At 52.6% G+C, this 23,833-nt stretch overlaps 4 protein-coding genes across 4 annotated transcripts; 2 read left to right on the forward strand and 2 right to left on the reverse strand.

Moving 5' to 3' along the window:
- Nucleotides 1-4,839: 4,839 nt before the first annotated feature.
- On the reverse strand, nucleotides 4,840-6,927 carry LOC117859025 (threonine synthase, chloroplastic). The gene has a single exon (XM_034742194.2). It carries the CDS (start codon nucleotides 6,677-6,679, stop codon nucleotides 5,102-5,104), a length of 1,578 nt encoding a protein of 525 aa, XP_034598085.1. The 5' UTR covers nucleotides 6,680-6,927; the 3' UTR covers nucleotides 4,840-5,101.
- Nucleotides 6,928-7,532: 605 nt separating this feature from the next.
- Nucleotides 7,533-15,500, reverse strand: LOC117859028 (peptidyl-tRNA hydrolase, mitochondrial). The gene is made up of 8 exons (XM_034742197.2): nucleotides 15,219-15,500; nucleotides 14,685-14,769; nucleotides 9,258-9,325; nucleotides 9,130-9,180; nucleotides 8,946-9,019; nucleotides 8,263-8,321; nucleotides 8,108-8,184; nucleotides 7,533-7,982 (listed from the first exon to the last, which is right to left on the reverse strand). Exons 1-8 carry the CDS (start codon nucleotides 15,429-15,431, stop codon nucleotides 7,866-7,868), a joined length of 744 nt encoding a protein of 247 aa, XP_034598088.1. The 5' UTR covers nucleotides 15,432-15,500; the 3' UTR covers nucleotides 7,533-7,865.
- A 1,384-nt stretch (nucleotides 15,501-16,884) lies between these two features.
- Nucleotides 16,885-20,643, forward strand: LOC117859026 (uncharacterized). The gene is made up of 2 exons (XM_034742195.2): nucleotides 16,885-19,933; nucleotides 20,037-20,643. Exons 1-2 carry the CDS (start codon nucleotides 17,020-17,022, stop codon nucleotides 20,435-20,437), a joined length of 3,315 nt encoding a protein of 1,104 aa, XP_034598086.1. The 5' UTR covers nucleotides 16,885-17,019; the 3' UTR covers nucleotides 20,438-20,643.
- Nucleotides 20,644-20,751: 108 nt separating this feature from the next.
- On the forward strand, nucleotides 20,752-23,302 carry LOC117859027 (pentatricopeptide repeat-containing protein At3g09650, chloroplastic). The gene has a single exon (XM_034742196.1). It carries the CDS (start codon nucleotides 20,905-20,907, stop codon nucleotides 23,107-23,109), a length of 2,205 nt encoding a protein of 734 aa, XP_034598087.1. The 5' UTR covers nucleotides 20,752-20,904; the 3' UTR covers nucleotides 23,110-23,302.
- The last annotated feature ends 531 nt before the right edge of the window (nucleotides 23,303-23,833 follow it).

The following is a 23,833-nucleotide window of genomic DNA, read 5'->3' on the forward strand; positions in this document are numbered from 1 at the left end:
TGGATCGAATCGACCGGTGGGAAACGCATCGACCTCTTGCTTGCCTGGCGTAATTACCGTCGTCCTCGCAAACAAGGCTGTAACCCACGTGAAGGAGCAAGACTCGAAGCGCACTTTGACAAGGTCAGTCGTCGTTGCACTGTGCGAGTACGAGTACATGCTGCGTAGTGTGTGGGAACAATGCAAGCTCGCGGTCCCACAGGCAGGCAGAGGGAGGCCAACGGCAGGTGGAAACGAAAGACGAAGTGGCCTGGCTAGCAGCGTGCTGCAATTTTCTTTTTTAAAAAATAAGCGGGTGTTTGATACTACATGCTAAACTTTAGCAGTGTCACATCGGATATTCGGATGCTAATTAGGAGGACTAAATATAAACTAATTATAAAACTAATTGCAGAACTCCGTGCTAATTCGCGAGATGAATCTATTAAGCATAATTAATCCATCATTAGCAATGGTTACCGTAGTACCACATTGTCAAATCATGGATTAATTAGGCTTAATAGATTCGTCTCGACTCCATTTGTGCAATTCGTTTTGTAATTAACCTATGTTTAATACTCATAATTAGCATCAAACATCTGATGTGATAGGTACTAAATTTTAGTAGGGGTATCTAAACGGATCCTAAATGCATCCGCCGGCACAGTGCAAATCTGCCTCTGCAACGGGATCCTAGGGGGAAGGGTGCATGAAATATAAGAGGCGTTGACACGCGTGGAGTGCGGGTGCAGGTCCGTGGGCGCGCCAATGATTGGCAACGATCCAAACACGCTGGCTGAGATCAGTTAACGTCCAACAAATTGGTAAGGTCATCGTTGGCATCCATCCAAACGTCCCTAGATCACTACTCCACATACCTACATTAGTACCGGTTCCAAACCGGCCTTCGGTTTAGGATCCGTCGTTTGACTTTCGGCTGTGATGGAAGATCTTATCGCCGCAAAACTCAGAACCGACGGTGATGCCAATTTTTTTTAAAAAAACCACGACCCGCCAACCCCACGGGTTGCGCTCGGCCGCATCCCGGCCTTCCCGGCGGCAGTGTTGGGCCTCCCTGCCGTCGGGTGCCACCGCTGCAGCCCGTCCCGCGCCGCCGCCCTATCACGACGCCTGTCGCTGGCCACTGATACGGCCCCGCTGGATCCGGCCGTCAGTCGTAGTACCGGAGAGAGAGAGACAACATGGATCTCAACGACGCCCGCCACGTCGCCACGCTCAACTCCTGCCGCCGGATCTAGGGGCCTCCGCCGCTGCCCGCTCATCCCTCCGCCGCACTTGACGCTCGGTGCTAGATCTCGGGGCTTTTGTCGCCGCCCGCTCGTCCCTCCACCATGCTCGACGCCCACCACCAAAGCTCAAGGCCTCCGTCGAGGCTGCGCTGCCACCTGCTGGCCGCTACTGTGCGCCACCGCTCCCGCTCCTTAACCCGCCGCCGCTCCTCACCAGCGAGTGAGGGGTGAGTAGAGGGGGAAGGAGAAGGGCGGTTGAGATCCGACCGAGGGAGGGAGGGAGCAGAGGAGAGGAGAGAGCTGAGGAGGCGGCGGAGGGAGGAGAGGAAGGGAGGGAGCGGAGGGAGGAGAGGAAGGGGTGAGAGAGAGGGCAAGCGGGGGACGGGGGAGCGGATAAAAGAAAAAAGAGGGCGTGCAGGGGAGCGGACACCAGCGATTCAACAAAATTGGAGTCCATACTAATTTCAGGTCCGAGAACACCCCATCATCAGCAACTCGTAATACAAACCGATGATAATAATCACCGCCAATTATAGTTTTCACTATCAGATCATGTTAAAAACTGATGGTGATAACTTATCACCTCCGAATCGCTAAAAACCGGCAGTGATGGGCGGTGGTGATCTAGTACTAGTAGTGAATATGTGCGTGGGCCGGCCGGGTTGGTCTGGTCAGTCGCTTTGTGATTTGTGAAGGACCTGTAGAGATCTTTCGGTCTCAAGTTCCCGTCCGAACACAGCAGGGAGAACAATAATAACCGTTCCTGATACACTGCACTGTTGTGTTGCGTTGCTTAGCGGCAAATCGAGTGCAGTGTGGTGGGCCAGGTACCAGTGGGAAAGCATGCATGCATGGAGGAGGCATCGGCCACGAACGTGAAAGCGAGGTTGCGGCGATCCATGACTCTATCCTCCTGTCATACCTCAATTTTGGTGGACCAAGTGGAGCGTTCAGCTTGCTAATAACACCTAGCTTTTGGTACCAAATTTGCTGCTAGTGTTGCTGAATGATATGTCAATCTCCGGTCGAAGAGGTTCTGGGGGTCAAAAGTGAGCCTCGGTTCAGCAGGCTCCCGTCGCTGTCTCGTCGTCGTCGTCCAAGGCTACAAGCTACTATGATGGGTGGTGTGGTGGTCTGTTGTAATGGTCCACCAAAGGTAGATACCTTTTGGGATTTTTCTATGACCATCGTCCAGTGCACGTACCCAGCTGAAGAAGATGCCACAGGGACTTGCAGTCCTGTTGCTTTCTCGGTTCCTTCTTGATAAGCTCTCAACTCCGACTGGTGACGTGTTAGTAGATATCATGTGCCTAAGAGCAATGCAGGCATGGACTCTGGCGATATAATAGCCAATAGGTAGAAATCAAGAGGATTCCAGCGCCAAGGTGCATGGACGTCTGATTGGTGTGCAGATCAGGCCAGTGTCTTCGTTGCTTCTTGTCCTGCAGATATGCAGTATGTCATGGATGCTGATGGCCCTACGGAATTAGAAAGAGGAGGGTCACCTGCAAGCAAGTCCAAAATTAGTTCTGTGCTGGCCCATTGGGCTTCTAGTTTCAGCCCAATAAACAGGAGGAGTCCTCCTCGGCCTTACTCAATTGGGTTCGCCCTAGCAGGCCTAGAGGAGACGGTAAATGATCGAGCAAGTCGCCCGAGAAAAACAAAGAAACCTAGATGTTGTTCAAGCTCCTGATATCGACTGACAATTTTGTCCATCGCGCTGCAAATTCTCAGCATCATGCGAATGCGGATGCAAGAAAACATGACACAGGTGAAGGCTGTCACGACCAACTCTCGCCATCACGAACTTATCGACGTCAATAAACGAAAATCTTCTTGCGCCAACAGAGCAACACCAAGCAACAGGCAGTCAGGCACCACAGTTTTATTCACCAATGGAGCCCAGCCAGAATTGCATACGGTCCGTTGCTTGCCTGAGTTGGTGTGTGTTTGCTAGTCGTTTCCTCGTTTTTATGAGCCATTTTGTTAGACAGGCTGGGCACTTGGGCTCCAGCCCAACCGTGGGCTTTCCTTATTACAAACACGCACCTAAACAGGAGGGCCCAAGTATGCTCTTGTATCATCAAGCTTCTGCAGAATCACGTGGGAGTCTTTCAAGCAACCAGCACAAGCAGATCAATTTTTCATCAGAAAGGATATCAAACTACCATGTCTCAACATTAACTAATCACTACGGGTGAATGGCGGAGCAGAAAGCACCATTGTCACCTGCCACTGGTGGCTTATTGCAACCCCAAAATTTCAGTCCCAAGAGCAACAAGGTAGGTTCATGTGTTCTACCTTGGAAAGAGGTAGCAGATCCAAGAGACAAGAAATAAAACAAAATGTGCCAAGTCCTAAATAAGACATGCATACCATCGACCTTCTGTTCACAGAGAACTATCAATGGTTGTCCAAGGAGTGCACAAACACTTTCTGGTACTCCCTCCATATCAAAATACTCGACGTTTCCGACAGCTTTGAAAAAATTAAGGAAACAGTGCAATTACCTTTTTGCCCTTTGTCCAATCGTCCATCTCTCCTGGTCACGCATCGCACTCCTTGCGGCGGCGGAGGAGGTCAAGGGGATCAGGTGCTAAACCAGGGGTAAAAAAGAGAAATGCCTCTGCTGCATACTACTGGCGACAAATATTTTGAGTCGTTCTCGTTTGTACTAGCGGCGACAAGTAAAATGATACAGAGGGAGTACATGGGAACAGACACTGAATGAATGGGCAGTATTCATGGTTGCATGTAACAATGAACTGATACTGAATGGAGCTATCTACTCTATGACATTAGATAACTTTGATTTGTGTTACCCTGCAACATATGACATCAGAGATTTTGCAACTGTAAGGTTGTATTTATGGATTTATGCCCCCCCTTTGAAATAGAATAATTTGCCGGTGAAATCTCGGCATTTGGATTACTTATAGCTTCAAGGTGTTACAGAAATGGATCCATCTTCTGATCTTAACCACTAGTCCAGCAAGAAGGCAAAAACTGAACCATGCCAGATGAAGAAGAGAGGTTACAGCAAAAAACGGAAAAGAAAGAAACCTTCAGGGAATGCAGAGTGGTAGTGTTTTAGGCTTAGGCCCAGTGCTTCAGGAAGCGAGGTCAAGAGAAGAACAGGCTTTGGCTTTCTCAACACCCTATATTATCATAATCACTCGAAGGCCAATTCTGTCACTGGCTACGGAGTAAATAACAAATCTAACGCGCAGTCCGATGCCATGGACTAAATGGAAAGGCTCCAGCAAATGACACCAGCAGATCACTACAGAATAAACTTCTAAAACAATCTCCTATAAAGCAGGCAAAGTTCATCACACACATTAGGATTTTTGGTATTTAGCTATGGTCCCGGAATAACACGTAGAACTAACAGTCTGAACTATTTTGATACACAAGTGTCAGGTATGCCACTGAGCACGGTGACTACAATGACTGGATTTAGACTGGAATTCTCTTGTGACTGCTGAAAGCAACAAAAAAGAAATCATACTACTTGGTAAATTCCATTGATTAGTTTAAATGTTGGCAATATGGATCGCCTAAGCTCAGTGAAAACTACACAGAAGTTGCAAAACAGCACAATCCAGCATTGGCCATTCCAAACATTTATTCATTCAAACACTTTGACCATAATTTATTATTCATATTACATGATACAGTTAAAAGTACAAGGAATAGCTCTATCCACTTCGACCTATAATTAGAAGAGCCTCCAGACCTAGTACTACAAGATATGGATCTTTCCACCATATCATGTTCACCAACCATAGTTCAAAAGGATGCAGGAATAGAATCCTGGCGATGATAATTGACAAAAAAAAACGCTTTGAGGGTTAATTAAACATATAAGCTTATATCTTACCATTGAGATTTTTTTGGAGAACATCCATCACAGAAGCAAAGTCAGCCTTCACATTGATCGGTGGATTAGCATACTGGCACAACATGCCCTGGATCTTTTTGTCATGGTAGTCGATCTTTGACTGTGTGAACTTCAGCCCATGAGCTGTGCTAACAACCACCGTACGGTCACTAGGCCCAATGATACGCTGATCCCGGAGCTTAAACAGAGCAGCAAGCGCAACTCCAGTATGTGGACAAGCAAACATCCCGGTGCGGTCAGCAAGTGTCGTTGCATCCATGAGCTCCTCCTCTGTAGCTTCCTCCACAATACCATCAGTTGCCTTCAGTGCGAACACAGCACGGTCAACAGACACAGGATCACCGATCTGTATTGCAGATGCAAATGTAGTTTCAGCAACTTGTGGCTGGAACTCAGTCCACCCTGACTTGTAGTAACGGTACAATGGATTTGCATTTGCAGCCTGTGCACAGACAAGCCGTGGCACACGATCAACAAGCCCAAGAACACGGCACATCTCGAATCCCTTGTAGAAGGCATAGATATTCCCAAGATTGCCTCCTGGAACAATGACCCAATCCGGCACCTGCCAATTGAACTGCTGCAATATCTCGATGGCCGCTGTCTTCTGTCCCTCAAGGCGAAGGGAGTTGAGCGAATTGGCAAGATAGATTGGCAGCTCCGCAGTCACCTCCCGGATAAGGCGCATGCAGCCATCAAAATCAGTGTCGAGAGAGAGCACGGTGGCGCCATTGGCGATCGGCTGGATGAGCTGCTGCAGCGAGATGCGGTCTGCTGGCAGGAAAACGATGGCGGGGATTCCAGCGGCGGCGCAGTACGCCGAGAGCGCGGCGGAGGTGTCTCCCGTGGATGCGCAGCCAACACCGGCGATGGGGCGCGAGAGCGGGGCGCGGCGGAGGCGGTTCACCTGACTGACGAGCACCGTCATGCCGAGGTCCTTGAAGGAGCCCGTGTGGGAGATTCCGCAGTGCTTGACCCAGAGATCGTTCATCCCGCCGAGGTGCTCGCGGCCGAAGCGTTCCGCCCAGAAGAGGTTGGAATTGCCCTCGAAGAGGGAGACGATGTGGTCGGAGTCGATCTCCGGCAGCACGAACTCCTTCTTGGACCAGACCCCCGAGCCGTAGGGCCAGGCGGTGCGGCCGACGCGGGAGTCGAAGAGGTCCCGCCAGTAGGAGCCCGGGTAGCGCGCCAGCGCCTCCATGTCGTGGCGCACGTCGAGGAGGCCCCCCGAGCTGGAGCGGTAGACGACCTCGTCGATCGAGTAGCGCTCGTTGGGGTCGCCGCCGGGCGCCGGGGGAAAGGGCTCGTACCACGCCGAGAACCCCTGCGCGGGGCCCCGGAGCCGCGCCGCCTCCTCGCGGATGTTCTCCTCCGCGGGGCGGCGGTGCTTCGTGGCCGTGGCGGGCGCGTCGGAGGAGGCGCAGCGCGGGCGGCTGGCGCGGGCGGGGAGGCGGAGTTGGGGGCCCCTCCTGTGGGCGGACGAGTGGCCGGAGCGGGGGTGCGAGAAGAGGAGGGAGAGGGAGGAGGAGGCGGCGGCGGTAGCCATGGCGCGGTTGGTGGGGCTTGGCGGCGCGGCGGCGAGATGGGGACTGGGGAGAGGGGAGACGATTAGGGGAGGAGGCGCGTGACGTGGCGGAGGGTTTAGCCTTTTTGAGAGGCGAAGTCGAATCGGTCGGCCGATCTGGACGTTAATTGGCGGCAAGTTGCCGAGGGGCCTGACAGGTGGGGCCGCGTAGTCAGCGTCCTGCTGCAATTGCCTTTGCCTGACTTCTTTTTTCACGTCCCCCTGGTTCGTTGGCAGCTGGTATGGCAAATTGACAATCTCCTGAGCTGAACGCACGTCCTGTCACGTCGAGCCTCTGGCTTCTGGGCACTAGCTCTAGCTGTAGCTGAAGACTTCAACACTTGGATGGCTCAAAGGCCGTGGCATCCTAACCACACACAGATGTGCTAGCAACCCGAAATGCCGATTTTAGCGAGCAATCTACGTTGTTTTCGTCTGAAAAGCATGAGCACCGCATGTGCAGAACGTGGAGAATCGAGCGCGAGACGACGAGCGGCTGCAAATGGATTTTGGATGGGTATAGTACGTGCTCGCTGAACCATCGAGGGTCCCAGGCTAATTACCACCACAGATGGTCACGTCAGATATTCTAGTCGGCTTCCTCTATCTGGATGGAAATATCCCATGCTCTAATTGTGTAATTGTGTGATAGTAAAGGGAAAGCTGCCACCAATTGTGCGTACGGAAGGGAAGTATGCTGCTTTCCCCCCCTTTGGAAATTGGAACCCAGCAAGAGCAAGATGGAATCATGGAAGTCGCAATAGCGCTGCATTCAGAGAGTCGACAGTATGCGAGGAGTATTGAAGGATCAACAAGAGCACAAAGAAGCTGAAACTAAGGCCCTAAACAGAGTGCATGATTTTCAAAGAGTAGGGTACGGAGTTTTTCAAAATGTCAGTTACACGCTACAGAAGTACATATGAAATCAACAAGCCAGTATAATATAGTACAATGTTATGGGATCATGAATTCACAATACTTAGATTGCTCATATCATACAGTATTCTGCAATGAACACTTCAGCTGTCAGAACTTTCTTGCAGGCAAGATGGCGACCATGCAAATGATGAATCAGGTGAAGCTGACTGCAGCGTGCCTTACTGCAGTTCCTACCTCTGTTTAAAATCTCTTTGGCATGGGAGCACATTTGAATACAGTAATAAATCTATCATCTATTTAACATTTCAGATGACTGTGTGGTATTCACGTAAGTTGCGCTCTTGTTGAATCCTTCAAGCACCATTATTCGCACAGCCTCCAAGCCCCTATGGAAAGCAAAATCGAGCTGCATAAAATGATCACTTGCGTTACCTTCCCTGTCTCCACATGGATCAATATAGAACACCTAAGTATGTCTTTATTAAATTGGCTGAACCAAAGTATCTCTAAGGTACATATTATAGTAAAAACCTCTTCTTGCTCTCTCTTGGTAAAAGGCCGGAGAACAAAATTGGCAGGATCCATCTTCCCCGGTGGTCGTCCAATGCCTGCAAAAATACCATCACAGGAATATCTTAGACTGTGCAGCTGAAGAGCAAAGGACTGGCAAGTGGTATACGGTATACCAATCCTTAGGCGTGGAAAATCACGACTTTGTTTCAAATGGTTGATGATGCTTCTCATCCTGCAAATGGTGGGGAAAAGGTAAATAAAGAAAGAAGTTCTTCTCCAAATAATAACAGTAAAGGCAAGGTTCCCAAGTCACTGCCTGTCACTGTCTGTCAAAGTTTCCACAATGATATAGGACCTCTATGAAATTATAGATCAACAGTGTTGGACTCTTTACTTAAAGAATAAGAGGGAGCAACAAACTACAAATGAAGTTGTTACCAAAGCTTAGATGCTGTATTTTTAACAGCTAAGCGCCTAATAATCAGATTCCAAGCATCAATATACACATGCCTGTGTGCAAGTACAGCACAAATCATATGCTCAGAATATCCTTCTTTTAGGTGAACACTACCAACTGAACTATACATGGAATGGATATAAGAAAAGAATTTGCCTCTGGAGTAGTCTTAGTTTAGCATATAAAAGTTTGAGCTGTGCAGCGCCTTGATAATGCACTGTTAAGTATTGTGCGCTCTGAAAAATGTGCACTTCTCTGGTCTGGTAAGCTAATGAATACCAGAACATGGGGGTTGTTCTGCTAGAATCAAATGAGCTGTAAAACTTGAACAGTCTTGTTTTCCATAACGAAACAGAGCTTAGGCATTTCTTTAAGAAAAGTAGATGAGAAATGGAGTACCCATTATGCCCTCCATGCCCACCCTTTGGCAGCAAGCGCAATTTTGCAAATGGTAAATCTAGATCATCATACATCTGCAGAGAAGAAAAAAACAAGAATTAGATGATAGTGATTTTGCGAAGTGACAATGACAATTATAGTGATCTGTGATTAAATGAAGCCACTGAAGAGTTAGTTCATTTACCACAACGACTTGATTAAGTGGTATCTTGAAATATGAAACCAGCTGTCCCACCTATATAATTCAGTGTCACAAAAGATATAAAGAAGGAACAATAGTATTCAAAGATTCTTTCGAATTGTTATACTTACAGACTCACCGCTTGCGTTCATAAAAGTTTGCGGCTTGGCAAGCATGACAGGTGCATCACCAATACGACCTGGATAATAACGGAGCAGTTTTTGCTAAGTGTAGAGAGATAGGATATGGGGAAACACCACACACCCTAATGAGGGGGGGAGGGGGGTGACCTTTAATATATAGCATAATGGCTTGGTATACAAGGAATAAAATCAAGTATACATGGAAAGCTATAAATCAGCTATATACAACTATACATTGCCTAATACCCGCCCGCAGTCGCAGCGGGAGGTTCCTGGACGCAAAGACTGAACCTAAAGTCAGTGAACAGCTAAACCGATAGGCCTTTCATCATGATGTCCGCGAACTGATGGGAGGATGGCACATGAAGGACTCGGACCTGTCCCAAGGCGACGTTCTCACGGACGAAGTGGATGTCAATCTCAATATGCTTCGTGAGTCAATGATGAACCGGATTGGCTATCATGTAGACAACACTCACATTGTCACAGTAGACAATGGTGATCGAAGCAAGGGGAACATGGAGCTCCTGAAGAAGCCGTCGAAGCCAACAACACTCGGCAACAGCGTGAGCCATAGCCCTGTATTCAGCCTCAGCACTTGACCGGGACCAAGACATCAGGTTGTCCCCAAGATAGACGCAGAAGCCAGAGGTGGAGCGTCAAGAGTCCGGGCAACCAGCCCAGTCCGCATCGGAGTAGGCGGTTAGGGACTGGACAGGGCCGGTGCCGATGTGGAGCCCGGAGGACAGAGTGCCCTTCACGTAGCGCAGGATGCGTTTGATCAGCGCGAGATGGGGCTCGCGGGGATCATGCATGAAGAGGCACATCTGCTGAACCGCATACGCCAGGTCGGGTCGAGTCAGGGTGAGGTACTGGAGGGCCCCTGCAAGACTCCTGCACTCGGAGCCATCCTTGAGCTTGTCGTTGTCGGTCGCCGCGAGCTTGTCATGAGTGTCAATAGGAGTTGCTGTAGAGTGACACTCAGCCATGCCGACACGCTGGAGAAGGTCCAAGGCGTACTGTCGCTGGGACAGGAACAATCCGTCGGGGGACGTGACGAAGATGCTGAGGAAGTAGTGAAGATCACCAAGGTCCGTCATGGCGAACTCAAAGTGAAGGCGAGCCATGATGTGCTGGAGTAGTGTCGAGGATGAGGTGGTGAGGACGATGTCGTCGACGTAGAGCAGCAGCTAGGCGAGGCTCGTGCCCTCCTTGTAAACAACGAGGGAGGTGTTCGAGGTGGAGGCGACGAACCCGAGCTGTTTGATGAAGGAGGCGAACCGCTAGTACCAAGCCCGTGGAGCCTGCTTCAGACCATACAACGATTTCTGCAGCAAACAAACACGATCATGGGCGGCAGGGTCGACAAAGCCGAGAGGCTGCTAGCAGTAGACGGTCTCCTTGAGATGGTCGTGGAGAAATGTGTTCTTCACGTCCAACTGGTGAATCGCCCAGGCACGGGAAGTGGCGATGCTGAGGACGGTCCGTATCGTAGCCAATTTGACAACCGGGCTGAAGGTCTCGTTGTAGTCGATGCCGTGTCGCTGGGAGAAGCCACGGACCACCCAGCGCGCCTTGTGACGAGCAAGAGACCCATCGAAGTGGAACTTATGCTTGAAGATCCACTTGCCCGTCACAATATTAGCGCTGGGGGGCCGCAGGACGAGGTGCTAATTATTGTTGTCGACGAGCGCCTGAAACTCATCAGATATGGCCGCACGCCAATTAGGATTGGCCAAACCGCTGCGGTAGTTCGCCGGAATTGGCGAGGGCGACGTCGAGGAGGCTGTGGCCATGAGGTTCCTGTATTGCACCCGCTAGATGGCCCCTGTAGTCAAGCGAGTGACAGGGCGGTGTGGCACAGGAGCTGGCACAGGGGCCCTGGCGCATGAACAAGTGTAGGGGCCTGGACAGGGACAGGCGCAGGAGCCGTCTGAGGGTGATGGCTATAGACGAGGTGGAAGTCGCGCTGAAGTGGGGAGTGGCGACGTCGTCAGACCCGCCTGGTCTGAGCTGGAGCGGGGCGGTCCGGGGCGGGAGGCGCACAACCGGGCCGCAGGCCAAGATGGTGTGACCGTCGTCGGGGATCTCCTGCAAAACAGCGGGTGAAGGCCGCGGCTGCTCAACGTCCGGGGACAGAGCGACCAAGGCAGCAGCAGGAAGACCGGAAGGGCTTGACAAGAGAAAGTCAAGCTGAGACGGGGGGTGAGGTGGGAGGAGAGTGGGAAGGAGGACTCATCAAAGACAACATGCCTAGAGATGATGATGCGGCGAGTGGTCAGGTCGAGGTAGCGATACCCCTTGTGAGAGGAAGGATAGCCAAGGAAGACACGGGCAGTGGAGCGAGGAGCAAGCTTGTGGCATGCCGTGGCAGAAAGGTTGTGGTAGCATAAGCACCCAAAGACGCGCAGGTGGGAGTAGTCGGGGGGCTGTGCATGAAGGAGGCGAAAAGGAATGTCATTCTGAATAGCCGAGCATGGGCACCTATTGAGCAAATAAGTGGCGGTGCTAGGGCTTCGGCCCAATAGGTAGCGGCCATGTACGAGTGAATCAGCAAGGTGCGAGTCACATTATTTAGGGTGCGGAGGACACGTTCAGCTTTCCCATTCTGCATAGACGTGTATGGACAAGAGAGGCGTAGGTGAATGCCTCGAGAAGTCAAGAAAGATGTGAGGGTCTTGTTGACAAACTCGGTCCCGTTGTCGGCTTGGATGCTCCTAACGGGTAGGCTGCGTGTGGGCATAGGCACAGAAAGCAGTACTATGCATGGCGACTTTGGACTTGTGAGCTAGGGGAAAAGTCCAACAGAAGTGCAAGTAATCGTCCATAATGATGAGGTACTAGCGATAACCAGATATGCTAGCTATAGGAGAAGTCCAAACATCACAATGCACTACCTCAAAAGGTGTAGAACTGCGAGAACTAGAATGGGAAAAAGGTAACCGCACATGTTTGCCTAACTGACATGAATGGCACAAAGTATGAGTCCCTTTATTACAAATAATGGAGGAATTATGTCTAAGAGTATCGATGGCGGCGGGACTAGGATGACCAAGACGAAGATGCCACAGGCTGGAGGTGATGGCGAGGCCGGCGTGGGGTGTTGTGGTGCTGGCGGCTGGAGGTAGGGTGTAAAGGTCACCAGCACTATTGCAACAAAGAATCACGCGTCTGGTTGGAAAATCCTTGATAGAAAAACCAAAAGCGTCAAACTCTATAGTGCAGTTATTATCCCAGGTAAACTGACGAACAGAAATCAGGTTATGGATTAAGGATGGAACAACAAGAATATTGTTAAGGTGAAAGTGGGAAGTGGGGTGGTAAGGGTGGAGTTGCCACGACACGTGATGGGTAGGGTTTGACCATTACCGACTGTGATGGAGGAATGAATACCATCCGAGGATGCCATGTGGTCGGAAGCATTGAAGTCGACCACCCAGCCATTGTTCTGCAACGCCATCTGGTTGAGGGCAGCAACCAACCTGGCCTGGTCCCATGTTGGAGCCGGAGGGGATGCCTGGAGGGGAGCGAACGCCGTGAGCGTGCGGAGGTGGTCCGAGGAGGCCTGGAGCAGAAGCACGCCAGCCCCCCCCTCCCCGCCGCCTGTCGGGTACTGGACGCCAGCCTGCTGGTGGCTCGGAGCACCATAGGAGCCGCCCCTAGGCTGAAGTAGAACCACGGGCCGGTAGGGCGTGGGAGCTGCCGCCATGATGGCCGCCGCCGGCGGGCGCCTGGTAGCCGCTGCCACCCTTCTTTTGCTGCCAATGCTTCTTGCCGCCGTCACCGCCCTTCTTCTGTGGAAGGCCGCCGCCGCCGCTTTGGACAGGACCAGAGGCCGGGCGGCACCGGCCCGTGTAACCGGAGGACGAAGACGATGAGGCGGTCCCAGCGAGGAGGTCGGTGGTGTTGGAGACCTTCTCCTTGTTGGCGAGGCGAAGCTCCTTCAGGGCGAGCATGTCGCGGGCTTGGGCGAAGGTCGAGAATCCGATGGTGGAGTTGGCGATGTCATCAGTGGTGTTGGAGTAGCGCAGGTTGAGGCCGCAGAGAAGGTTCAGGACCAGCTGGGAGTCCTGAACGGGGTGACCAATGCCACGGAGAGCGTCGGTGAGGTTCTTCATGCGCTGGCAGTACTCCGAGATGGAGGAGTCCCCCTATGTCATGGAGTGGAAGTCGTGGCTGAGGAAGATCGCCCGGGATTGCTTGTTGGCGCGGAAGAGGCCTTCAATGGCGAGCTAGACAGCTCGGGCGGTCTGCTCGTCATCCTCCATGGCAAGATCGAGGACGGAGTCGTCGACGGAGCTGAAGATCTAGGAGCGGACGTAGGAGTACGCTTGATCCCAATCGGGGTCGTCAGGACGGGGTGCCATGGTGTCGTCGATGTGCGACTTGAGGCCAAACTTGCCGCACATGGACTTGAAGAAGGAAGCCCACTTGGAGTAGCTAGAGGACTTCATCGTCAACGTCATATGGACGTGAGACTTGACGGAGATCGTGGCGTAAGGGTGGACGACGGCCGGCGGCGCCGGCAAGGAGGGAGCCGGAGCCAAGCGCAGGCTCAGGGCTGGCGCTAGTGGCGGGCGTGGTGGCGGCGCCAGAGGCCGGCAGGGTGCCGGTGCCGGTCGCCGGCATGGGGACGCCGGTGGGCAGGAGGCCGGCGGTCAGGGAGGATTCGGTAGAGGAATCTGGAGCCATGAGAGGAGAGGTGGAGCACCGGCGCACAAGAGAGGGGCGCCGCCTAGGGTTAGGCGCGCCTGGGAGGTGGAGAGGAGCGGAAAGAAAGTCCCAGGACAGATTGATCCCAATCTCGTGATACCACGTAGAGAGATAGGATACGGGGAAACACCACACACCCTAATGAGGGGGTGACCTTTAATATATAGCCAATATGGCTTGGTATACAAGGAATACAATCAAGTATACATGGAAAGCTATAATCAGCTATATACGGCTATACATTACCTAATACTAAGAATGCTTTCTGGAATGTAAATAATTTCAAAGAACTAATGACACAACTATTTGTCATTTATTTTGCTCACTTCGAACGCATATACTCCAAGCCTGGGCGCAATGCATCACAGCACCACCTAAGTACAAGCATTTGTTCCTTGTTTGCTACCCTGTCACCGTTACAATCTACACCCTCGACACTTCCCCTCAGGCATCAACCCATCACTATGACATATTTTATGTTCAATATTCAGTTGTAGAGTATCCTAAACATATAAGTTCCTTCATAGGCAAATACTTAAGAAACCACAAGTTGCGAGGACTCTTTCAAGTTGCAACAAATTTGGTTGCAAAAGGAAGTGAGCGAAAACAATAACAAAAATTTAGCTCTGGAATCAAGATTAGCACCACAGCCTTCAACACATACTTCAGCATGCAAACAGAAATACTTAGTGTGAGTGTTACCTTTCCCAACCATTGCCTTGAACTGCATACTGCTGAGAGGTATACCCTCAGCTTCTGATATAACATCAATCATCTCGAATCCAACCTGAGAATAATCAGATATGATCTCAACTCTATGAAGAGATTGTACACTGGAGTTTTGACAAACATAATCATTTATGGAAGAGTCGATATGTGTTCTAGTTTTGTTTCACGAAACCAAGCTTAAAACTGTGGTATACAAGTCAGCAGCAAATTTCTCCGCCTGCAAGAAAAATCTCCTCTATGACTACTGAATCCTACATTTTAGTGTTTCTATCTCATTCTGTATACAACAAGAAACCAACTGGGCAATCAAATTTCCATATATCATGTTTCGACATTCTTATATCCTATTTGATGTCCATACCTGCATCTTGTCGGAAGTTAAAGCCTGCATTTTGGCCGTACAACAACATTTCCCAATACAACGACTCATGGTAACTAGGCAAATCGGCAATTCCACCGTGCAAAACGGTAGCTTTCACGGCGAACAGGGTTGGGCAGGCGGCTTACGTTGTGGCGAGTCCCCTGGTACACCTTCCCGGGGTTCCCCAGCCCGACGAAGAGCCACGGCTTCCGCGCGCCGCCGTCGCCTGCGCCCGCGGCTGATGAGGAGGCGGCCCGGCAGGCGGAGGAGGAGGCAGGCACGCATCTCGGTCTTGCACGGGGAAGTGACAGAAGCGGGGAAGGGAGGCGGGACGCCGAGGCGCCGGGGAGCAGCCGCATCGCCGTCGCTGCCGCCGCCGCCGCAGCTGTACGAGATTACGAGCTGAGCACGGGCAACGTTTTGGGGAGGGGCGGGACGGGCCGGGATTGTCATATTGGGCTTCATAGCTTAGGCCGAGTTGGGCCAACCGCGCCAGCTTTCCTTTTCATTTCCAGGGATGATTTTTTAGTTAGATTTTAATATCCTCATTCTTTTAGAAAAGGGTATTTTACGATTGCCACTGTCCCGGTTTTCATTAGAGGCAAAAGATGGGCTGACTTCACCCTTAAAGCAATCAAATGAAAAATCACATTTCTCAAGACTCGAGACCAAGAGGATGCAGCACTACTGCTATTGCTTCATATCGAGTCCCGTCTCCGTCTGCATTGGCCCGCCAAGCCTTAGCCAACAGAAGCAGGCCGAAGTTTCTGCGAAACTTGCAGCCTTGCAGGTCTTTTACGTCAAGGTTGCCGATGGATTGATGACCCTCCCGTGCAAAGAACATTCAGTCCGTGAGTTCCCATGTACGCTTTCGCTTTCTGTACCCCGTCCTTTTTTTTTTTTGAACCTACGAGTTTTTATTGATATAGTAGAATAAAACTATGGCTATAAGTACGAAAAGAGAAAAAAATACTCGCTAGGTAACTCAACTCGAAACCGTCGAAACCGATCGGTTGGATTGGGACATCAACACGGTCACACCACTCCACTCGATAACGGTAGCCGACCTAGAACCTAATCGCGACATCAACCAATATAGTTGCTGAAACCTCCCGACATGATCCCGCAATGATCGGAGACTGAGAGAATTAGACCGCACCGCACAAGAAGGCCATCACCATTCGGAACCCTTCGTTATAGTTCTGCTGCGACATCACACTCCACCTGAGAGAGTGATATCATCAGATCTGGACCTCTCGCAAAATATCTTGCAGTCACCGTCATAATAACACAGACGGGGTCCCCCCATCCGCCGTTACTCCTGTCCTTATCAGTCTAGACATGCAGCAGGCTGGAGACGGTATTCTACTGCCCGCCATCCATCGTCGTCAGATCAAACCATTTCCAGGTTCCAACCCGTCAAATGGTTCTCCGTGTATCGATCCACCCATCAGGTGATACAGGTCGTTGACGTGGCAGGTGTGCGTGTGGGTTGGAGTGGGCACCCACGCTTGACGGATGCTCCCGGTTTCGGTCCCGTTGCTTTCACCCCGGCGCGGACGCCGGAGCCGTCTCAGTCCAGTAGCTTTCCTTCGGAGCTTCAAGCCGCGTGCATGATTCCTCTGGCTCTCCAATGCAACAGTCAATCAAAGCCTTCTCGAATCTTGACAGGCAGGACTCTCCTTGCTTTATCCTCTTCTGACGCGCTGCTAACTTTGACTAATTTCAAGTTCACACTACCGTCAGTTTCCTTTGGTAAGATCAAAATTCAACGCTTAAATTAAGACCAACAAACGCACTGCTCATTCCGTCTCTGTCAGTCCTCCCATGGAATTCTTCACTTCGAATTCAGAGTTCAGACTCCACAAAAGACGACGCTACCTTGCAACGCATTACCACCACCATTAGCTATAGACCACCTTGAGCTCCACCTCTTCAGTCTCCACCATGGCCCTCCCCCACGTCGCCTTCCTAATGGCCTCATCACTGCTGCTGCTACTCCTCGCAACCGCAGCCGAAACTGCCTCGGCATCCAACGCCGGCGCCGGCGCCGACCTCTCGGCCCTCCTCGCCTTCAAGGCCCAGGTGGCCGACCCTAGCGGCGTCCTCCGCGGCAACTGGACGGCCGCCACGCCCTACTGCACCTGGGCCGGCGTCTCCTGCGGCCACCGCCACAGGCTGCGGGTCACGGCCCTGGGGCTCCCCGGCATCCCGCTAGCCGGCGCCCTGGCACCCGAGCTCGGCAACCTGTCCTTCCTCTCCACCCTCGACCTCAGCAACGCCCAGCTCACGGGGGGCGTTCCGGCCTCTCTTGGGAAGCTGGCACGCCTCACATATCTCAATCTTTCGAGCAACTTCCTTTCAAGCCCTGTTCCGGCCTCTCTCGGCAACCTTGCCGGGCTTCAAGTTCTCGACCTTTACTCCAACAACCTCACCGGTGAGATCCCAAACGAGCTGCACAATCTGCAGAGCATCGTGTATCTTGATCTAAGTAGGAACGAGCTGAACGGGCCGGTGCCGCAGGGCTTGTTCAACGGCACGTCGTCCCAGCTGAGCTACCTGAGCCTTGCACGCAACAGCCTGACGGGGAACATCCCTAGCGCCATTGGTATCTCGCCAAACCTTCAGGTCCTCGATCTGTCGAGGAACCAGCTTTCAGGGGAGATACCACCCTCACTGTTCAACATGTCTAGTCTGCTAGGATTGTACCTGTCCTACAACAACCTCTCAGGGCTGGTGCCGAGCAACCGGAGCTTCCATCTTCCCATGTTGCAACGCGTGAATCTCCACGCAAACAATCTCGGCGGCACGGTGCCCCCGGGCTTTGGGGCTTGCAAGTACTTGCAGCTGTTCAATCTGGCCTACAACCGCTTCACCGGTGGGATACCGTTGTGGTTGGAGTCCTTGCCGGAGTTGACGGTCATCTCGCTCGGTGGTAACGACCTTTCCGGCGAGATCCCCGCCGGCTTGAGCAATCTTACCGGTCTCACTATACTAGACTTCACCACTAGTAACCTCCACGGGAAGATCCCGCCGGAGTTGGGGAAGCTCACGCAGCTGCAGTGGCTGAACCTCGAAATGAACAACTTGGCAGGTACCATTCCAACCTCCATCAAAAACATGTCCATGATCTCCATCCTTGACGTATCCTACAATTTACTTACTGGACCTGTGCCACGAATTTTCTTGGGGGAATCTCTTACTGAGCTCTACATTGCCGGGAACGAGCTCAGTGGAGACCTTAGTTTCATGACTGACTTGTCGAGATCCAAGAGCCTCAGATACATCGCCATGGAGAGAAATTACTTTACCGGCAGTATCCCCAACTCTATTAGCAATCTCTCCTCCCTTCAAATCTTTAGAGCATTTGAGAACCAAATAACTGGGCACATCCCAGATATGCTTGCAAATCAGAGTAGCATCTGGTTCCTTGATCTTCGCAACAACCTATTAAGCGGGGAAATTCCGATATCAGTTACGGAAATAAAGAATCTCAAAGGTCTTGACTTGTCTAGCAATGAGTTGTCTGGGACTATCCCCGTACACATTGGAAAATTAGCAAACCTGTTTGGCTTGGGCCTGGCCAACAACAAGCTTCATGGCCCTATACCAGATAGCATTGGAAATCTGAGCAACCTGCAAACCTTAGAATTATCAAACAACCGGTTCACTTCAACAATTCCCATGGGGCTATGGGGCATTCAGAACATCTTGGGGCTTGATCTGTCTCGAAACGCCTTGAACGGCGCTTTGTCGGAAGATGTCGAAAATCTGAAGGCAATAACATATATGGACCTTTCTTCCAACCGGTTCCTTGGCAATATACCAACTTCACTGGGAATGCTCAGTACACTGACCTACCTAAATTTATCAAAGAACAGCCTCCAAGATCAGGTACCCAATGCAATTGGCAAGCTAAGCAGCATTAAAACGTTGGACCTTTCATACAATGCCCTGTCTGGTACCATCCCAAAGTCCTTCGCCAATCTCAGCTATCTCACAAGCCTAAATCTCTCTTTCAATAGACTCTATGGACAAATCCCAGAGAGCGGTGTCTTCTCAAACATGACACTACAATCATTGGAAGGGAATACCGCACTATGTGGCCTTCCACGCCTTGGGTTCCTACACTGCCCAGATGACGAGTTCAACCATCGCCACCGGTTTGGTCTCCTAAAACTTGCGCTTCCTAGTGCTGTAGCAGCCATTGCAATAGGAGTTTGCTTGTTCATCATGATCAGGACTCGTCTTAACAAGAGGCCAAAGGAGCTGCCGCTCACTAGTTTGGAGGCAAACAACTACTACAAGCAGATCTCCTACTTCGAATTGGCTCGTGCCACGAATAACTTCGACAGTGATAACCTACTAGGATCTGGAAGCTTTGGCAAAGTATTCAGAGGCATATTGGATGATGGGCAAGTTGTCGCGATAAAAGTCCTTGACATGGAACTAGAAAGAGCCACCATGAGCTTTGATGTCGAGTGCCGCGCGCTTCGTATGGCTCGACATCGAAACTTGGTCAGGATACTCACCACTTGCTCGAATCTGGACTTCAAGGCACTAGTGCTCCAATACATGCCAAATGGGAGCCTAGATGAATGGTTATTCTCCAGTAACCGTCGTGAGCTAGGACTGGTCCAAAGGGTGAGCATCATGTCAGATGTGGCTCTCGCCATGGCTTACCTTCACCATGAGCATTTTGAGGTAGTCCTGCATTGTGACCTCAAGCCAAGCAACGTGCTGCTTGATGAAGATATGACGGCTTGTGTAGCCGACTTCGGCATCGCAAGGCTACTGCTGGGAGAGGATACTTCCATATTTTCCAGGAACATGCATGGAACAATTGGTTACATGGCACCAGGTATGCATCAATCGCCTGCAACTTGATATATACTGCAATTCATACTATCTGTTTTGTGCAATGATCACTAATGTCTCCATTTCCTCTGCTCCAAACACAACAGAGTACGCCTCGACCGGCAAAGCGTCAAGGAAGAGCGACGTGTTCAGCTACGGGGTAATGCTTCTCGAAGTCATGACCGGGAAGAAACCCACCGACGCCATGTTCAACGGAGAAGAAGTAAGCCTCAGGGAGTGGGTGAGCCAAGCTTTCCCATCGAGACTTGCCCATGTCGTGGATCATGGCAGCCTTCTTCCAGACGGGGAGGCAGCAAGTAGTGGAGATATCCAACATGCTGATTGGTCATCATCTGGGGAAGAATCTTCCAACGGCTGGAGCTGCATAGAGCAGGTTGTGGACTTGGGTTTACAGTGCTCGCGGGACTCGCCTGAGGAGAGGTTGGCCATGAAGGACGTGGCTGCTAAGCTTGCACGGATCAAGGAGTGTTTGTCATCCTCGAGATGATTTTCTGCACCTGAAGGCAACTGATTCTGCAGCTGACTAGCTGAGTTGGGAATGGTGTAGATCTTGACGTCTCTAGATTTAGTGCTTTGTTCAGATAGATGACTTCAAAGTCTTTATGATTTCAGAAGTTACTTCTTTTTTAAATTTTTGAAAATACTTCTTGTTTAATTTCAGAGTTTACTTCTTCAGATTTGCTAGATCTCAAAGCCCGTGTGTTTGGTGTCAGTTTGAGATATGGCTGTGTGTTTCTGCAGCCGAGCCGAACTCGGCTCTGTCGATATGGCTGGGCCGGAGCCAATACTTTGCTCGTTCGCTTTGGTTGGGCCACGTCAATACGTCATCCTCATCCTCTCCGCTCCACTCGTCTACCGCCGCTGGTGCCGTTTCTTCTTCCTCCTCCTCCGGCCGTCCGGCGGGCCAAATCGGACCGACCATACGGCCATTGCCTGCCACTAACCGCTGCAGGGATGCTATGCTGCGGGCGCTACTCGCTCCAGCTCCTCCAACCCCATCCCTCCTTCCCCGGCGGCGGCACCTGCTCTTGCTCATGCTCCACGGCTTCTTCTTCCACCTCCGGCAACCAGCGCCAGAGGCTCCATCCGCCGGCCGCCCTGTCCCCAAATACCTCCCGCTCCACCGCGCCACTCACCCACCCGCTGGACGGCGACCACCAGGACGAGGATGGTGCCTCCGACGACGGCACCCTCCTGGCGCTCCTCCGCGCCCATGACACCGACGCCGCCTACCGCCTCTTCTCCTCCAAGCCTTCGCTCCTCCCTTCCTCCCCCACCACGGCGTCCCGCCTCCTCGCACAGCTCTCCTTCAGTTCCAGCAGCCCCGACGCGTTCTCCCGCACCGCCCGCCTCCTCCAGAGCCTCCGCGCCCGCGGCGCCCTCGACCTCCTCGACGCCAACTCCCTCTCCCTCGCGGCCGCGGCCGCCGCCCGCTCCCGCGACGCCCGCCTCGCCCACTCCCTCCTCCTCTACTTGCTCCGCCAGGGGTTCCTTCCCGACCGACGCGCGTACACCGCCGCCGTCGCCCGCCTCACGCCGCCCACCAAGGCGCTCCGCCTCTTCGACACCGTCCTCCGCCACCTCCGACGCTCGCCGCCCGAGCTCGTCTCCCCCTCCTGCCTCCCCGACACGGCCGCCTTCAACGCCGCGCTCAGTGCCTGCGCCGACGCCGGGGATTGCCGCCGGTTCCGCCAGCTGTTCGACGCAATGAGCGAGTGGAGCGCCGCCGCCGATGCGCTCACCTACAACGTCGTCATCAAGATGTGCGCGCGCGCCGGCCGCAAGGGCCTCGTCGCGAACGTGCTGGAGCGCATGCTCTCCTCCGGCATCGCCCCCTGCGCCACCACCTTCCACTCCCTCGTCGCCGCGTTCGTCGGCTTCGGCGACATCCCCACGGCGGAGAGGATCGTGCAAGCGATGCGAGGACAACGCAAGGACATATGCTTGCTGCTCAGAGCCGTCGCCATGGAATGCGACGATGTGCCCGACGCCGAGCAGGGTGCTGCCCTGCTTGACGACATTGTGGCCGGGGCCAAGCCAGAACATGGCACAGACGAGGTGCCGCTGCTCCCCAAGGCTTATCCGCCCAACGCCAGGGTGTACACCACTCTCATGAAGGGGTACATGAACGCTGGCCGCGTCGAAGATGTGGTGACCATGCTGCGCGCGATGCGACGGGAGGCGGAGACGGCACCCGCAAGCCGTCCAGACCACGTGACCTACACGACGGTGGTATCAGCACTCGCCGCCGCTGGCGATATGGCGCGCGCGCATGCCGTGCTGGACGAGATGGCCGCGGCTGGTGTTCCGGCCAACCGGGTCACCTACAACATCCTGCTCAAGGGCTACTGCCAACAGCTGCAGATCAGCAAGGCCAAGGAGCTCTTTGAGGAGATGGTGACGGGCGCCGGCATCCAACCCGGCGTGGTGACATACAACATCCTCATGGACGGGTGCGTGCTCACGGACGACAGCGCGGGCGCACTGGCCTTCTTCAACGAGATGCGGTCGCGGGGCATCGCGCCGTCCACGGTGAGCTACACGACGCTGATGAAGGCGTTCGCCATGTCGGGGCAGCCCAAGATGGCGCACAAGGTGTTCGAGGAGATGGAGCGCGACCCGAGGGTGACGGTTGACAGAGCGGCGTGGAACATGCTGGTGGAAGGGTACTGCCGGCTGGGTCTGGTGGAGACGGCGAAGCAGGTGGTGGAGAGGATGAAGGAGCGCGGGGTGCAGCCGGACGTGGCGACGTACGGCAGCCTGGCCAAGGGCGTCGCGGCGGCGCGCAAGCCCGGGGAGGCGCTGGTGCTGTGGAACGAGGTGCAGGAGCGGTGCCTGGAGGAGGCCGACGAGGAGCTGCTGGGGGCGCTGGCGGACGTGTGCGTGAGGGCGGCCTTCTTCAAGAAGGCGCTGGAGATCGTGGCGTGCATGGAGGAGAAGGGCATCGCGCCCAACAAGACGAGGTACAGGAAGATGTACATCGAGATGCACTCGAGAATGTTCACCAGCAAGCACGCGTCGCAGGCGCGGCAGGACCGCCGCCGGGAGCGCAAGCGCGCCGCCGAGGCCTTCAAGTTCTGGCTCGGCCTGCCAAACTCCTACTACGGCAGCGAGTGGCGGGTCGAGCCTCTGTTGGAAGGTGATGACGACCCAAGCTGAGGCACCAGTCTGTGTCTCTGAGCATGGAGGAAAATTGGGTTCCTTCCGGCAAAATTTTGTCAAACTCACAAAAGGACACACACATCATGTTTCTTGTTGTAAACCTCAGAAAACAGAATGGAATTTATATATTCCCTTTCCTGTACAATGTGACCATCAGTTAGCATCTAATTCACAGAGGAGTGTTTACGAAGTGTTTGGTTGGGTTCAACATCTTTTGATCTACGCAAATCGAGTTATTGTCTTGTGAATTTAAACAAAGTGCTTGGAGACTGGAATATTTATGAGCAAATGTAAGGAATCAGTGCTCATAGCTTAGAAGGGGAATGTATTAGGCAAAATTAAAACTTTAACCTATAGCTTCCACTAAAAAATAAAATATAGATTAGATCATGCTATCTAGATGTGCATCTATGGTTGATCTAGTGAAACTTCCCACCTACTACAAAGAGTTTTGCAACCTAAAATCAATCCTAGCAAATCTCTCCTGGTCAAGGTTTTAGACTCCCCACAAAGGCTCTCGCCAAGCCGGATGAGAAGCTCGCCACAAATGCAAGGCTCACCACTCCCTCTCTTTCGGTCACCTTGACGCCGTCTCCACCACACAGCTTCTCCATGAAGGGTTTCATCGTCCTCCGCACACGATTGTCGTCGCCGCTCCACATCAAGTCCAAGGTCGAAGACTTGCCGATGAGCCATCAAGATCCCAAGGTGTTGGCGTAAA

Source organism: Setaria viridis, chromosome 5, assembly GCF_005286985.2.
Source record: "Setaria viridis chromosome 5, Setaria_viridis_v4.0, whole genome shotgun sequence".
NCBI lineage: Eukaryota > Viridiplantae > Streptophyta > Magnoliopsida > Poales > Poaceae > Setaria > Setaria viridis.

What these genes read in the sequence shown, in the direction of transcription:
- LOC117859025 (XM_034742194.2), bottom strand. Translation starts at nt 6,679, where the DNA reads ATGGCTACCGCCGCCGCCTCCTCCTCCCTCTCCCTCCTCTTCTCGCAC.
- LOC117859028 (XM_034742197.2), bottom strand. Translation starts at nt 15,431, where the DNA reads ATGCGGCTGCTCCCCGGCGCCTCGGCGTCCCGCCTCCCTTCCCCGCTT. An exon ending in CACTTAATCAAGTCGTTGTG is followed by an intron (nt 9,020 to 9,129) that starts GTAAATGAACTA and finishes TCTTCTCTGCAG; the next exon opens with ATGTATGATGATCTAGATTT. An exon ending in TTTTCCACGCCTAAGGATTG is followed by an intron (nt 8,185 to 8,262) that starts GTATACCGTATA and finishes GTATTTTTGCAG; the next exon opens with GCATTGGACGACCACCGGGG.
- LOC117859026 (XM_034742195.2), top strand. Translation starts at nt 17,020, where the DNA reads ATGGCCCTCCCCCACGTCGCCTTCCTAATGGCCTCATCACTGCTGCTG. An exon ending in AATTGGTTACATGGCACCAG is followed by an intron (nt 19,934 to 20,036) that starts GTATGCATCAAT and finishes CAAACACAACAG; the next exon opens with AGTACGCCTCGACCGGCAAA.
- LOC117859027 (XM_034742196.1), top strand. Translation starts at nt 20,905, where the DNA reads ATGCTATGCTGCGGGCGCTACTCGCTCCAGCTCCTCCAACCCCATCCC.